At 40.6% G+C, this 15,690-nt stretch overlaps 2 protein-coding genes across 18 annotated transcripts in view; one reads left to right on the top strand and one right to left on the bottom strand.

Moving 5' to 3' along the window:
- ptprua (protein tyrosine phosphatase receptor type Ua) overlaps window positions 1-15,690 on the top strand; it is a 271,405-nt gene that overhangs the window by 65,688 nt on the left and 190,027 nt on the right. For all 11 annotated transcript variants that reach the window (XM_037793898.1, XM_037793895.1, XM_037793894.1 and 8 more), the window contains exon 2: window positions 10,852-10,980. In XM_037793898.1, coding sequence (XP_037649826.1) covers window positions 10,852-10,980 — 129 coding nt within the window. The remainder of the gene's footprint in view (window positions 1-10,851; window positions 10,981-15,690) is intronic.
- On the bottom strand, window positions 2,573-7,151 carry LOC119502737. Of its 7 annotated transcripts, none has more exons than XM_037793909.1 (7): window positions 7,117-7,151; window positions 5,921-5,996; window positions 5,580-5,732; window positions 5,110-5,437; window positions 4,358-4,516; window positions 3,728-3,823; window positions 2,573-3,387 (listed from the first exon to the last, which is right to left on the bottom strand). In XM_037793909.1, exons 4-7 carry the CDS (start codon window positions 5,209-5,211, stop codon window positions 3,076-3,078), a joined length of 669 nt encoding a protein of 222 aa, XP_037649837.1. In that variant the 5' UTR covers window positions 5,212-5,437; window positions 5,580-5,732; window positions 5,921-5,996; window positions 7,117-7,151; the 3' UTR covers window positions 2,573-3,075. The 7 variants fall into 7 exon arrangements, 6 of the variants coding, with proteins under 6 accessions (XP_037649837.1, XP_037649839.1, XP_037649836.1 ...); XM_037793911.1 differs by lacking the exon at window positions 7,117-7,151 and adding an exon at window positions 6,891-6,914; XM_037793908.1 differs by lacking the exon at window positions 7,117-7,151 and adding an exon at window positions 6,710-6,844.

The raw sequence follows: 15,690 nt of genomic DNA, 5'->3' as shown, positions 1-15,690 counted from the left end.
TGCGCGGGTTATTATTCCGTGCCTGTACTGTAGAGGCAGGCTGGACGGTCGTATACCCGGGTTCCATCACAAGCACTTCAGGCTGGTCTACACCATCTCCCATTAATCTCCCTCCAGGGCCTCTTCTGGCTCCCTCACAGCCACTTTGTGCAGCAGAGTTATGCTCTCCCTGTTACTTCCTGACTTTGATCCTACACAAACACTGCTAATAGGATTCAATTAACTGGAAGGTATTAGACTCCTGACTGGTTTCGAAAGGCATCTCTTTAGGGGCTGGTGCACCTAGACTACAAAAGCACAGCACAGTTTCTCACTCGGCGACACCCTGTTCACTGGTGGAAACGGCAAATGTGGTTTAATACTACGAGTCCCAGAATACTCGGGGGGTGATGATGATAAAAGTCGACTCGTGTTTTGCTTGTTAAATGCTTTTAATGTCAAGCTGCAGCAGTAGGAAATGTTCAGTTTGCATTAGCAGTAACTTAAAACAGCATTTTGTTCTGGGAATGTCAACACAGACACCCATTTGTAATACTGCAAATATATAAATATTGCAATACTTTCATCAGTGGGCCATGGGGCTCAATCAACATTGTGTTACTTAACATTTATTTAAAAGAAAATCTGCTAAATAATTACTGTCAAACCACATGTTTCGAATCTTATCAGCCCATTAAATGGCTGTTATCAGTTGTTTTCATCACTACATTTATAATGCTTCAGATGCAGCAAAATGGGCAAAACGATCGCAGTTTTGAACACGTGGCTAACGTCGTGAATTGAAACAAAACTATTGGGTACGTTTAAGAAAAGATTATGGTAATGGTTAAAATAAGTAATTTTGTTATATAACTTAAGTAACGTACGCAAGTTAAGTATGTTTCGTGTATTACGCAAGTTAACTTACGTAGGTCTCCTGGGTGAAAGTGTTTGTTTGACCGATCCATCCATCCTGACCTCCTCCTTACGCAGACTTTGTCGCTCTTTATACTACGTCACAATAACTACCATTAGAAGTCACCGGCTAACAATTTTGAACCTCCCTGCGATGATCCAGATTAACAATACATGATCACGGCCTACTGAGACAATTAAGAGATAGAGTAGGGCCATATCACCTCAAATCTATGCTCCCGATGACAACTGATAACGGCCATTTTAATCGGCCGATAACATTAAAAAGAAGTAATTAAATGCACAATGTCTTTTTGTTATTTGGGTGTACCAACCCTTTAATAGCTTAAAGCCAAGGCAAATAAGGCATTTCAAGCATTTGTTGAAATATATTTATGACGCTTTTACTGAAAGTCATTTTGGCTAAGGCTAATGTAAAACTGCTGAAATGTTGATATTCAGTATGTTTAAATCACAATGCTGGCAAAACAATGAATGTATCTACTAACAAGTATTGCACTGTAAAAAAAAAAAAGCTAGCAGAACTCAAAATTGTAAGGTAACAAACTTCAGCAGAATTTTAAGTTGGGCAATTAAACATAACATTTTAAGTTTTGCTTTTGAGTTTGCTCAACTTTCAATTCTCATTTCTGTTAACTCAACTCAAGTTGCAGTAACTTATAATTTCATATTGTAACAACTTTGAATCCTTATTTCCGTCAACTCAATTCAAGTTGCAGTAACTTATAATTTCATATTGTAACAACTTTGAATCCTTACTTCTGTTAACTCAACTCAAGTTGCAGTAACTTAAACCTGTACATAGTACCCACTTAATTTCAGTTGAGTTAATTTAGTGGAATAGGTTAGAGTAACTTCAAATTGTGCACTGCAACAGTTAAGGTAAGTCAAATATATAAATTAGGACCAATAACTACCCATCAAATGTATAAATAATTACAGATGCAACATCTACCTTCAAAACTTCTTTTTTTAATCATTAAAACACAGCCTATCCAATCCTTTAGAACAAGGCCAAGTAACTGCTGAGACCCACAACTGTCCCAGTCTTAGCACTTAAATAACATGAAGCACTTAAGTTGTGTTTTAACATTATATACTAGTATGAATCACATATTGAACACCATAATACAGTGAGGTAGCAGTTGTGAGCTTAGCAAGATAAAGTTAAAAGGGAAAAGTCAGCACTTCGACAGTGAGACTACTAAAAACAGTACACTCGTCTACGTAAGGGATAATGTACAGCGAGCCGGTCATTGTTGTGAAAGGAACGTTGAGCGGCATCGCACTGAAGGGGATTCTTTCACAACAATGACCCACTAGCTGTACATTATCCCGCTTATTACACAGTTACTTACTGAAGAAATCAATAATTTGACACAAAACGGACTGTCAGAGTCTAACATCAGAGCTGCGCCCATAGCAACGGTCTGCTATAAAGAAATAACAGACCGCAGAACGCCGTGATTGACCAATCAGAATCGAGTATTCAACAACGCCGTGTAATAAACCATGATAAAATACAAAACATAAGAAGATTCAGAGTTACCACAAGAAGTAGCTCATGGGTTGAAATGGAACTCCAAACAGAACAATTGTGATCCAGAACTGTCAATCTAATAAAACTGTTTAACAATAAAATACCAAGGTAGCCCAATTGTGTGTGTCATCAATTTACACACTATTCAATCTTAACATAAGTAACGTGGTTAACAATATCCAGTAAGGTGCAGGATAAATGTATAGGATAAAAGCATTCAGGCACGTTGGAGCGCAAGAGATGGGCAGGTAGGGAGACATAGAAGAGGAGTTAGAGGTAGATAAGAGTTTGTGAGTTGCAGAGAGACAGTTATCGTGTTGGCTGGACAGAAGGGGAGAGTTTTAGAGGTCAGAATTTGAGTGAGAACGGGAGAATATGCAAATTAAGTAAGAAAGTTAGACAAGTTAAGGTGACAGATTGAGAGAGGAAAGAAGATGGCGAGAGAAATGGAGAAACAGGAAAAGGGAGAGGAGAGGTGGAGAGAGTGAACTTAAAAGCAGAAGAGGTAGAGGGGGATCCATCTCAGGCAACAGAGATTTACATCATTCTACAAGGGGCAACAGGAACCTCTGCAATTCAAAACTGTCCCAGACCCAACATTATCAGCTAACTCGGTGGATTCACTGAAGGAGTTTGTTTTTGAAGGATCGGACCCTTGCAGAGAGATCAGTTCCAAGTTCCATGAAAACTTTCTGAATGGTTTCGAATGTGTACCTCAGTTCTTTTGGGTACTGGAGGTTTAAAGCGTAGATCAGCCCAAAGAGGTAAGCAAAAGTCGTTGGCAGGTCAGGGAGATCCTGGAGGACGATGTCTTCTTCTACAACAACAGCAACATTAATGACTGTTGCAGGAGCTGAACTGTCATCATCCTCCAACACAGTGAGGATACCCACGATGAGGCCCTTCATCTGCTCCTCTTCTGGGTCAGTGGCCTTGTGATGACAGACAGAAAATGAGTGAAGATACTGTCTCATATAAAACTAGACAACCTAAGGAATCATCTTAGGGTTAAATATTTCCATCTCATACCCCGCAACCAAAGATTTAACCCCCATATACATGAAAGAAATTACATCAAGTAATAGCCAGCAAAGTACAACTCTTTAAGACGCTGTGGGCATTGGGACAGATAAAGAAAACAAGGAGGACACTGGGATGGATAGACTAGAATGGGACAAAATGGCAGAGAGGCAAAGGTTGAAGTCAAAGAGAGTCTATTTTTAATAACAGAATAATAATAAATATTTACTTTTTCTACTAATAACCACTCACCAGACAGTTCCTGAACAGCTTCTCATGACTGTCATGGAGATACAAGGGGAGGCCCTTCAAGGCTGCAGTGTGTCGATGTACTGTGATGTCAGATGTCTGAAACATAAAGGGTTGGAAGAAAAATTACACCAAGATGTAACTAACATGAAGAAAGCTAAGAACAAACATGGAAACATGCTTCACAGTTTGTGTTAAAGCTGCATTTATTTTTTTATTTATTTTGCCCACTTAGGTGCAGGACTCAACAGACTGAAACAATCACACACTTGATATATTATGGCCTTATAAGGTTGATTATGTGGCAAACAGCTGTCCTCTTCCACATCCAGCAAATACCTGTTGAATGAAAGTCTAAGATTTACTCCTTTTAACTGATATAAATAGCTGGCTTTTTAGCTGTTAGGTGTTCCACTTTCTTCACCACCTTGTCGCTATCTTTGTCTGTCCCTTAGGTAGTGTACAGTGGGGTTATTCTGATGGTTTGTCACTATGAGCAACACCTTAAATTTGACCCATTGTTTATTTAAAAATATTGATTAGTGCAGCTTTATAAAAAAAAAAAAAAATCCTTTTTATACATTTATTTCCATAATGTCAAGAATAATGAGATTATTAAGTCTAAAAATTCACCTCTTCATCCAGTCTGTTAAGGAGTTGATCCATCTCAGGCGGGAAAGCTGTCCGCCTAGCCCGATAGAGTTTAAGGAGCCTAGGAGTGTGCTGATTAATGGCTGCTCCGAAGTTGTCTATTAGGTCCTTGTTGGTGATCCGAAGAAACTCTTCCCTGATCTGTTGAAGAACAGAACAGCAAACGTAAATGTCAAATACAAAGTCAATACAATTTCAACATCATCCTCATGTTAAAATATGTATTTTATTAACCCTCATCCTGGGGACCACAAGAATAATCTACTGTAAGAAACAACCATCATAGCACCATGTTAACTTATGCCATCTCAAAACATTATTGTGTGTAATTAATGTCATCTGAAGGATGACATTAATTACACTAATAATAAATTAGGACCCATGGCAAACATTTGATTTATCTATTATATTTTACCTATTTTAACTGCATAGGCTGCAATTGGGTGCTTTTGGTGGGACCCCCAAGACCCCAATACATTGGTATTTTTAAAAATCACTAATTAAAACAGAAAACAATGATATGAAGTCATAAGGAACAAATTGATTGACAAAGTGATGAAAAATTTAAATGATAGAACAAAGCATGTGAGATATGACAAAAAGTATACCTTTGGGGTCTGCCAGTACCCCAGTTGGTAGGATGAGGGTTAACGGAAGTAAACAACTTCAGATTCTTATTTTGCAAAGACTAAATCTGAAACACAACATAATATATTATTTGCTCAGCTGCTTACCTCTGCCTCGTAAAACAGAGCAGGCCACCGCTCCTGAACCTCTGACACCATAGGCACTAGCTCCACAATCTCCTTGCGCCTCAGGGAGAATGTCACCTCCATCTGTTGCTTTATGAGTGCAACATTCTTATTCCTCTTCTTTAACTCCTCAACCAGAGCTAGTCTTTCCTCCTCCAGCGAGTCATCAGTATGGGTATCTGGGTGGTCAGGAACATAGTTAATCTCCCCTCGCTTTGCTCTCTTCAAAGAAGGACCTGCACCATCATCTTCACCGCTTCTTCTCCGGTTAATGCTGACCTCAATGCAGCCTGCGTTACGTAGCTTGGACCTGTAATTACCAAGTTTGTATTTTATGCTCATTTTCCATCCATCATACCCCGTTACACTGCCCGGTTCTTGAAGACAGGGGTGCCTATTGACGAGAGCAGAAGCAACAGACTCAATCTATGAAGAGCAATCAGTATACTCACCATTCTGCGTCCCTTCAATGCAGCAGGCACACTTTTGGGGTCACCAGTATCTTCCCTCCCACTGTGTATGCAGTCAATGGATGATGGTTGTTGAGAGCCTCAGGATCGAAAATCTCAGTGTCTGCATAGATGTTCTCCACAAGCTTGAAAGACCTAAAATGCAAAAGGACATCATCCAAAGAAGGTGTTTTGATGTCAGTTACTTTCTCCACATGTAACACTGGCTTGAAAAGACTTTGGTTATCAAATTGGCATGCCATCATCTGCTGGTGTTTTGTGGACAGCATGAGAAGCACATTTTTTGCTCAGTCTTATTGAAAAAAGTGTGTTTTGACTCAAACCTCATTGTCCATAATTCCACCAATGGACCAAAGCAGCAAAATCCGGAAAAGTTTCTGTGACTGCATTCATTTCAATCTGAAAGACAAAGGTGACAATTTGCTGGAAATTAGCAAAGCAGGCAGTGGAAGAGTAATTAATGATGTGGTTAATTTCTCTCAAACAGGTTCTTAATAAGTTTTAAACATATCAATTTAATGTAATTGTAAACAGTAGACTGCTCTCTGGAATTGACAGTATTTTGACAAATTTAATACAATATTCTGTCCCATTCATTTGGAGTTATGAAGTTATAATTTTTAGAATAGCTTATGCAAAGAGTCTGCACATGGCTCTCCACTCCTCCACTCCTCCACTCAGACCTCACAAGCAAACATGGAGGTGCAGAGCCAAAATGGCGGTGGCTAGCCGGGCTAACGGTGCTAACAGAGCTAATATAGCTAATAGAGCTAACAGAGCTAATTGTGGGGCACACCGTAAAAACAAGGCCGACGGACGCTCACCGACGGCCCCAAACTGTCCGTCGGTCGACCATCGGCCCGTTGTGTCAGTGCATCTGAGGCAATAGTGCTGAGAGAGCTAATAGTGTTAACCGGAGGGGGACGGAAGACGGACGGACGGACTTGACTGTGGCCGCTACGGGCGACGGGCCTTTGTACTTGAGGAGGTCTAAACTCTCCTAGTGGCCTTCTAGTTAAGACACGAAGCATTCAGTTAACTAACGGACACGTCAGTTCAAACAGCATCACTAACGTTACTCACCTACACTACCGTTACAACCAGTTACTCACCAACACCGTCTAGAAGTCACCACAATGTCCCGTTAGCATTAACAGCTTAACGGTTAGCGCAGTTTAGCCGTTGACATGTGGACGCAGCTAACTACCCCTCTAACTGTAATACTGTACCGACACGTTACCGTGACGACACGTTACTGTAACGTTACATCACATTAATACCATTCAGACTAACCAGTCAGAAAAAACGTCCTCCCTGTTTGAAAGCTTCTGGTCCATACAAGCCTCGCTAGCATCAGCTAGTTGCTAGCTGTCCTTAATGAAGCTAACGTTACTAGTGTTTACGTTAACTGTTGTCATGGTAATATCTACCGTATCTGTTAATGTATCACACCATATAACTCTGAATACAAATATGACACAATTTCAACTATATCAAACGAAAAATAAGTTAAACTTACCTGTGTGGAGTCAGCATGGAGCTCCGGTGCAGACAGACAGACTGGGGGGCGGAGTACTTCAAACTTCAACTCTGAAAGTTGTCTTTCCCTCCATTCACAACAAAGACACCAGAGTTATCTGAACTTTCGCCCCTTGTGTTGACTTGCAACCTACAGTCTGTGTTCACAACTGAGAGATAGACGTATTATGAACTCATTTAATGGTTTTGACGCCAACTTAATGTCTGATTTGCTGGACTGACTTATATGTTTGACTCAAATGTTAATAACGTATATTTCAAAGTCTTAACAACTTGAAACGCTTTGTCATGCCAACAAATACGAGTTAGAGTTTTTACAGTGCGTGTGTGTGTCTATCCAAAGGCTGATATATCTTATTCTTCTGTGCCTCATATACTCAAAGGCAGTCCCTAACAAATGCAGTATTTCCTCCTGTTTGAATAGAGTTTGCTAAAACCAACAGTGCCCAGCTGTTTGAGGAAATTACTGAGCCTTTTTTTAGGCATTAAAATATACACGAAGGACTCGTTTACAGTTCTTCAGTAAGAAAGAATAGTTAAGTGGTTAAGTTTGACCATCTTAAATAATAAAAGAAAGTCAGAGAAAAGACTAATATTGGGTTTCCCCCTCAGATTTCTGACGTACCATGGGGAAGCCTCTGAAACAGTATTTAGACCGTCACTGAAAGCCGTATTAATGAGATTTTTAGCTGCCTGACGGAGGCTTTGCTGGCTGTTGAGTAAAATCCCCCCAACTCTACGCCGAGGATTTCTCTGATCAGCGGTCTCATATAAAATTAGAAACAAGAAAACCATTTTATTGCTTAGTTATGTGAAATCTGATGAAACGCTGCAACAGATTTCAGATCGGAGCATTAAAATGACTTGGATATGAACCTCTGGAAGTGGATGTGGATAACACAAGTTAACACAGTAGGAAGGTACAAGTTAGGTGGGACTGTCAACCGACAAAGTCTCGCTACTTATCATGTTTTCTTTGCCGGGTAGAAGAAAAGAGCGGTGAAATGTGCTGAAGTTGAGACAGGAGGACAGGCCTAACACAGATAAAACGTTCCAGGCATGGTATCCAACGACAAGCTACGGGTCTTGTTTGGCAAATTACCTCTCCTACCTTTCAAAGAGGAGGAGGGCGCCTCGTTCTTTGCACATTTATTTATTTCTCCCTCTTTGTTCTCTCCCCCGAGAAACCTGTCAGCTGTGACAGTGGCTCACTAAAGTTATCTCGGGGCCCCGTCGTCCACGTCTCTAGGTGTTACCGCTGCTCTGCATGGCGGCGCATTGCTCGGGGAAACTGTGCCGAACGAACGGCGCCGCGCTATCGCCTCCGATAAGCAATTAGCATTCTCAGAAGCCGCTTTCTCTCGACTTATTATGATGTGGAAAATTTCGAGCAATCTTTGTCCCTCGTCGGCCAGAGTCCCCGTTGCTGTGATGAACACAAATAATTCATTCCCACAGTCGTTACGGCTTTAGCCTGTGTGACATTGACAGATTCATTATAATTTCATTCAGTTTTAAGTAAACATCAAAACAGCAAAACAACCTCAGCTAACCACACACACACACACACACATATTGGATGAAATGCACGCGCACATCAGTAAAAATTCAGCAGAATGCACGTGGCTTTTTCTAATTACATGGGCTTGCCCTCCCGCTGCCAGAGAAGCTCATTTGGGCACTGAGAGGAACGCGTGCGCTAAAAGCAAAGGAGGCTGGGAAGGATGAGTCTTAATGAGGGGAATCAGTGGAACGTGTCTGATGGTGACATTTCTTCCCGGAGCTGGAGGGCTCTCAGTGAAAGGCAGGCCTTCACCGAAGGGCCTGCTCCACCACTCAGCCCTCTCATCCTCAGATAACCGGGCACGGAGCAGAAACAACAAGCAGCCCTCACACAGGAGGCAATTAAAACTCTGATCTGCTTACACACCCGGAAACACTCGCTTGGCTGCAGGCGGAGGGGAAGAGGGCCGGGGTGCTGGTGGTGGTGGTGGTGGAGGCGGTGGTGGTGGTGGTGGGGACGTTCGCTGGTTGGTGATATTTCTTTTGTCAGCAGGAAGGGCGAAAGCGGCGGTTCAAAATTAGCAGTCTTAGTAGTTTATTTGCAACATACATTATTTTTTTTTTAACTTATATGTTATTAAAGAAAACAGATGGAGCTTCTAAACAAAAAGCAACAAACGGGATGCTGTAAAGTAGAAGCTGGCACCGAGTCAGAGTAGCTCACTGCTGCCCAGCGTTAATGCGATCTGTTGGTAAATGGAGTCCTGGGACCGCAGTGGGCTCATGGCGTTAGATAGTAGGAGTATGTTTGGAGTTGGCTAAAGCTGCAAAGGCAAGATCACTTGCTATAAGGGCTGGGCGATATGGAGAAAATCAAATCGGTATCGATATAGCAACGATATTGTAGGGTTGACCATTGGTGAAAACATTTACACAATGAGATTTTTGATAATGATCAGTAATATAACTATATATATATACTGTATAACTAAATGTGTAAAGGGAAATAATAGAACAGCTAGAACAGTCTGGTAAGTTCAGAAAATGATATCACTTTACTGTAAAACCAGGAAAAGATAACACTTATGCCATATCACAATATTCGATTTAATTGACGCTGACATGTTTGATCGACGAGCATCCTCCGATCTACGATCGCCCTGTTTAAACTCTCTCATCTTGTATTTCACATGTTGTTTTTGCTTTCTGAATAAATCTCCATGTCCTCACAGCGTCGGGGCGCTCTTGTGGAACTAAAAACGATGAGTTTTGACTCATTATTTTTCAAGCAAACACTCTCTGGCTCCGGCTTGTCCCTCTTTTATATCATTGCGAAATAAATATCTTGTGCTTTGGACTGTTATTTGGACAAGACGAGCAATTTGAAGGGGTGGGGGGCTCTTGGGAAATGGTGATGGATTGGTAGATTAAAAGCGTCAAAAGGTCAATAAAAGAAGAAAACAATCACTCGCTCCGGCTCTAATAGGCACATTGTGTCTTAGCCGTGCGTATCAATAAAACATCACTCTATGGATGAAGACAAGTAGGGCATAATAAGGCACACACACACTTGCATGATGTTCCTCCCGAGTCCAGACTATTCATTTTGTTAGATTTCCTGAAGTGCACCTGTGATTTCTGACCAATTAAACAAGAACACACCGTTTTGTCCCCGACTGTAGCTCGACAACGGAGCTGCTGGCTTTAAAAGCCTGTGGTTTGTGTGATAATGGCCCGGATAGTGAATGCAACCATTAGAGGCCAGACAGGGTTGGGTCACCTTCACAGGCTAAGAGCCAGGCTGTTGTTGTCCGCCATCAACTGAAGAACCCCCTCTCGCCGCTCCGCCATTATTCCTGACTATTTGGGTGACCTGTGGCTGTTGTGTCATTTCCACACCACAGGGCTAATTGCGCCAAATGGCGGTAGATTTTTGAGGAAATAGATGAGAGAGGCAGTCCGTGCTGACCGCCCGGTGACAACCATTAACTGTAATTTAGTTTATAGCTTCAAAGATTCTACAAGACTTGATGTATTAACACATTTAAAGTGAGCCTGTGGTGATGTAAGTGAGCGATCATTTCTCTGGTGAATAGGGACTACAGTATGATGCATTCCTCCTGGAAGCAAAGAACATTATAGAACTAATAGCTACACGTTTTTTAATTACTTTCTCCTCTTCTAACACATTTTGTTCTTCCTTTCGCTGTAGCTGGCTGCACCTTCGATGAGGACTCGGACCCTGGCTTGTGTGAATACCGACAGGGACAAGACGACGACTTTGACTGGCAGCTGATCAGGACCTACAACTGGCCACACCCGACCCCGGATCTTCTACGAGGTAGGCTTCGTTATAACAGGCCAGAACGCGCCACCTTGGTGGTCTTGTAGCATAAAAATCCAGTTTCAGATACTAGGGCTTTGAGAAAATATTGATACACGAGTATCGCAATATTATGTTTTGTGATTCTGTATCGATTCTCCAAAACGCTGTCGATTTTTAATGAACTTCTTAAAGATCTGACGCTATTCGATCTTTCAAAAACTAGAAAACCAAACCTCAGGAATCCATTGGTACCATGTCATAATAGCTTGTCACAAAGGAGGTTAAATAAAGCTCCAAAGTAAAGCTATATTTTGGCGAGGAAAAACTGGCACGGCCATTTTCAAAAGGGTCCCTCGACCTTTAACCTCAAGATATGTGAATGAAAATGGGTTCTATGGGTACCCACGAGTCTCCCCTTTACAGACATGCCCACTTTATGATAATCACATGCACTTTTTGTCAAAAAACATGTCGTTTTATGCATGCAGTGTTATTTTTGCCTATTGTGTGTTCTTTACACTATGACAGTTTTCCTAAAATTAAGTAAGTATTGCAATATATTAAAGCATTACCCCTATTTTATGATATGTATTGTATCGCCAGATTCTTGCCAACACACAGCCCTGTACTGTAAAACATCATGCAGGAATATACTGGAATCATTTTTGTCATTAGCGTGAAGAGTTTATTCAACTCATCAAATTAAGTTTCTAAAGAAACATGATCAGCATGTTAGCAGACATCCCAGCATGCATTGTTTGAGAGCTAAAACTCTTCAGAGACCCCTTTGTTTTGTGGCTTGTATATATGATGGAGACCTGCTGTGTGTATTTATTAAGTAAGTCAGGTTGCTGCAGCAGGTATTTGGGAATATACTGTATATTTAGTAAAAAAGAAACAAAAAAAACATGAGCCAGAGAAGCTCCACGTCTAGAAATAGAGTTATAAACAATGCTGTTTTTGTACAAAAACACAACTCAGAATAACCCATCGGTCTAGTATAAAGAGGCTCGCCGCAGCTTTTATGTGCCGTGCTGTTTTTCATACGGGTCATTACGGGAGCTCCGTGAATGTTCCGAATAAAATAATGACACATTTAATGAAAACAAATTTACTGCAAACTGACGGGGACTGTTTGTGCATAATTCTGTCAATTACCAAACGGGAACGGCGCGTCCAAACATCAGGTCTGAAATAATTTCAGAGAAATCAAGGTGGGATAATTGTATGGTTTTGGAATGAGGAGAGTCCAGAGAAAAGGATACAGTACTGCGTAATTACTGCCAGTGCTGTGAGAGTTACTTTCAAAAGTTTAATGTTTGTGACAATATTTCAAAAGACTGGTTGACTGAACCTCTGCAGTATGGCTGATTTTCAATTGGAGTGTAGTTCTTATCTTTTTTAATTTGGATTATCCCCAACACTGGTCACTTCACAGACCAGCCCTGCCTCCTAAAACTTACGTTCCCATACAATAAAACTGCATCAGGATTAACGTTTGAGGAAAACACATTTTGTCGCAGATTCCGTTTGTTTCTGATGTATAACAAATACGTTTGTAATGATAATCCACGGGAGGTCGCTGTTCATGTCCCGGATGAAACAAATGCTACGTTCCAAATTGCATACTTTTTACCGTTACATACATACATACATTACATACTGCGGCTGCCCTTACAAAGTATGTATTGTTGTATCCATACAATTATTGGGACATCCTACTTCATCATAACATTGCACCTTCTGATTCTGATTCTGAACATTGACCCTCTTGCTCACATATCTGCTGCTGTGTGTGCAAAATGCAACCAGATGTAGTAGGACATCCTGGTATTTTTGTCATACTGCATTTGACATACTGTGTATTGGGACATACTAAATCTTTTTCTGGCATACTAGATAAAGTAGTATGGGTAAAGGAACACACACAGCAAAAGTCAACACTCACTTATTTTATGGTGCCTTCAAATGGGGTCGTGTTTACCATGTTCACGAGAAGAGTCCGTATGAACAGCCCCCTCTTGTGGTATTCACGACCTCATAAGTGGAAAGTTTCTGAAAGCTCCCAGTTTACAAGTTGTGACGAGTTTGTTGAGGTTGTCAGAAATGGCGGAGGCCTTGGAATTCGTTTTTCGGTGCATAATAAGATAATATTTTGTAATTTTTGTCGTATATTGTTTTTCTTTGTAATTTTTTATGTCTGAGGAAATTGTTTGTATTTCCAACCGCCTCATCTTTCTCCTCTGTCATTATGCCTTTACATTCCCTGCATTATGTTACCTGCTTGCTAGCTTGCTAAATTGTTAGCCTCTGTGGCTTCTAGACGCCGACAGTGACGTTAATATAGCCGTCGCTCAGCAGCGGTGTTCTCACGACTTAACCACTTGAACGCCACGCATATGTGTACACGACTTCCCATGTTGTGAACACGAGCTCACGAGTTTCATTTGAAGGCACCAATAATTTATGTCTGTTGCTTAATAAGGTAACAAATATAGTCATAGTCATTTTAATGATTTTTTTTTGCTAAACCTAACCTAAGTAATTTTTGCGGGGTTTTGTTGTTTTGTTTCAATTTACAACATTAATGTGTTTCAAACTGTGTAAAACTGTTTAAAACTGTTTAAAACTGCAATCCGGCAGAAAATACGTTTCCCTTGAAACGTAATAGACAATGCAGTTTAGTTGTATGGGAATGTAATTTTTAGCTCTGCCCCCTCTTTGTTTTGGTCTTAGTCAATTTCGTTTATGCATTCATTAGTTTTTTATACTTCTTTCATGCTGAATGACTTATTTCCAAGAAATTTATGAGCACAACTCTAGTAAATGCCAGCATTTAAAGGGATGCATTTGTGTGATTCTTTGTTGTCTTTCTGTCGATTAAATCCAATCGATTAGTCGACAAAATCCTATGAGTGTTAAGAATTTCATTGGTTGAGGACAACTCTGGTGATTTTATAGGAGGCAGGGTTGCAGTGACACATACTGTAGTAAATTACAGAAAATGTGAATTAATTTCCAAGTATTAAAATAGTCATTCTCATTAAAGCGGTATCACAATTTACAAAAATACCATCTTTGGTATGCTGCTGTGCTCAAAGCTTGATTTAATGAAGAGCAAGGAGATAAAGAGAGCACTTTCACATATCACTAGTGAAGTGTTGAGGAGAGGGCAGAGTTCATCCGTCCATTAGACCCTGTTCACATATAGAAACTTGTATCCAGATATATCCAGATATTGTTTCGACCCGGCTGAGACTGATTGCAGTTCAACTCCCCCTAACCTAACATCAATGCATCTCAAATGCATCTCAAGAGATGCATTTGCCATCGGATTTTGCCTCCCGACTCATTTTTGATTTATAAGCAGTAAACTCTGTCTGCTGCTAAACAGGAAAAACACATTTGTTTGGCCATGCAGGAGAGTCATAGTGACTGTTGGATGTGTTGCCTCAGGGAGGCCTCGAACTTCATCACCTTGCGCCAATAAATACACAGTGTTTTGGGGGTTTGTCTCGCTTTATGTGGTCCTTCAGTACGACTGCGTTTATTATATTCCCTCCAAATGTGGCGTGAGCAGTGGAGACCCAATTGATTCCTGTATTTTGGTTGCTTTTCGCACCTTCATTCTGAGCAGTTTTTCTTGTGAAAGAATCACCCAGGATGCCCCCTGGTGCAAAGACTAGAGAAGTCTAGCAGAACGTTAAATTACTTAGAGGACGGAGCCTTCCTGTCTGTCTCTCAGTCTAATCTTGGAACTGAAGGTGACTCGCCACGATGCTGAACAACTTGTGTTTGTGGCTTTGTTGAGCAGACAGTCGCATCACATCTTTAAAGCTGCACCAATCAATATTTTTTTCATGAATAATGGATCTAATGACTTTGTGTATAATTTATTCTAAAAATCTCTCTCATAGTGATGATCCCGCAAAGAATTATCACCCAACTCTACGGTTGTCCTCAGCTCTTCTGAGGTATTTAGCCTGTTTTAACTCACTGTTTGGGTCTATTGACGAGCTAGTGAACATTTAGCAGATATTTCCCGCGAACTGGACTTAATTTAGCAAGGTGGACTGCATGTCTGAGGTGTAAAAAGGCAACTGTTTGCTGACATGTTCACCGTAAAGACTTTATTAAGTGATAATATATCAGTGTTGTCTTAACAGGTTGTTATGCTGCCCCCAAGTGGCCAAAAAATCAATTAAAACTGCTTTAAGCTTATCATCTGTATTGTCATGTAACCCTTTACCAATGGGGATGTTTTAAACTCTCTAAATAGACTACAGCAGACAGACACAGAGACAGGCTGGTCAACATAGTGGAGCATTTAGCAGCTAAAGAGCTGGATATTTCCCTCGGGAGTTGGTGGTGACCAAAAACAGAGCTAAAAGAGACTGAATATTGTACTTACATTCATCAAGTGGACACAAACACAACTCAACAAGAATGCTAATGTCTACTAGATGTTATAGTTGGGCAATCGTTTCTATTTTCATATCGTTTAATCGTGGTTACTGAAGGTCACCAATAGCCGATTGCCAATTGGCACAAGCCTACTAGATGTATAAATACACAAAAGTGTAGCTACACAAAACAAACAAATAATAAAATACAACCTGCAGCTTTAAAGTTATTTTTTTATTGTTTTATGTCCTCTTGGATTAAGGTCACTTTTAGTTTAATTAATTACTCAATTTAGGACTACAGCTAAAGATTATTTTCATT

Source organism: Sebastes umbrosus, chromosome 15 (assembly GCF_015220745.1).
Source record: "Sebastes umbrosus isolate fSebUmb1 chromosome 15, fSebUmb1.pri, whole genome shotgun sequence".
NCBI classification, from domain to species: domain Eukaryota; kingdom Metazoa; phylum Chordata; class Actinopteri; order Perciformes; family Sebastidae; genus Sebastes; species Sebastes umbrosus.
Note: the sequence above shows the minus strand (reverse complement) of the source record. Positions and strands in the feature narration are given on the sequence as shown.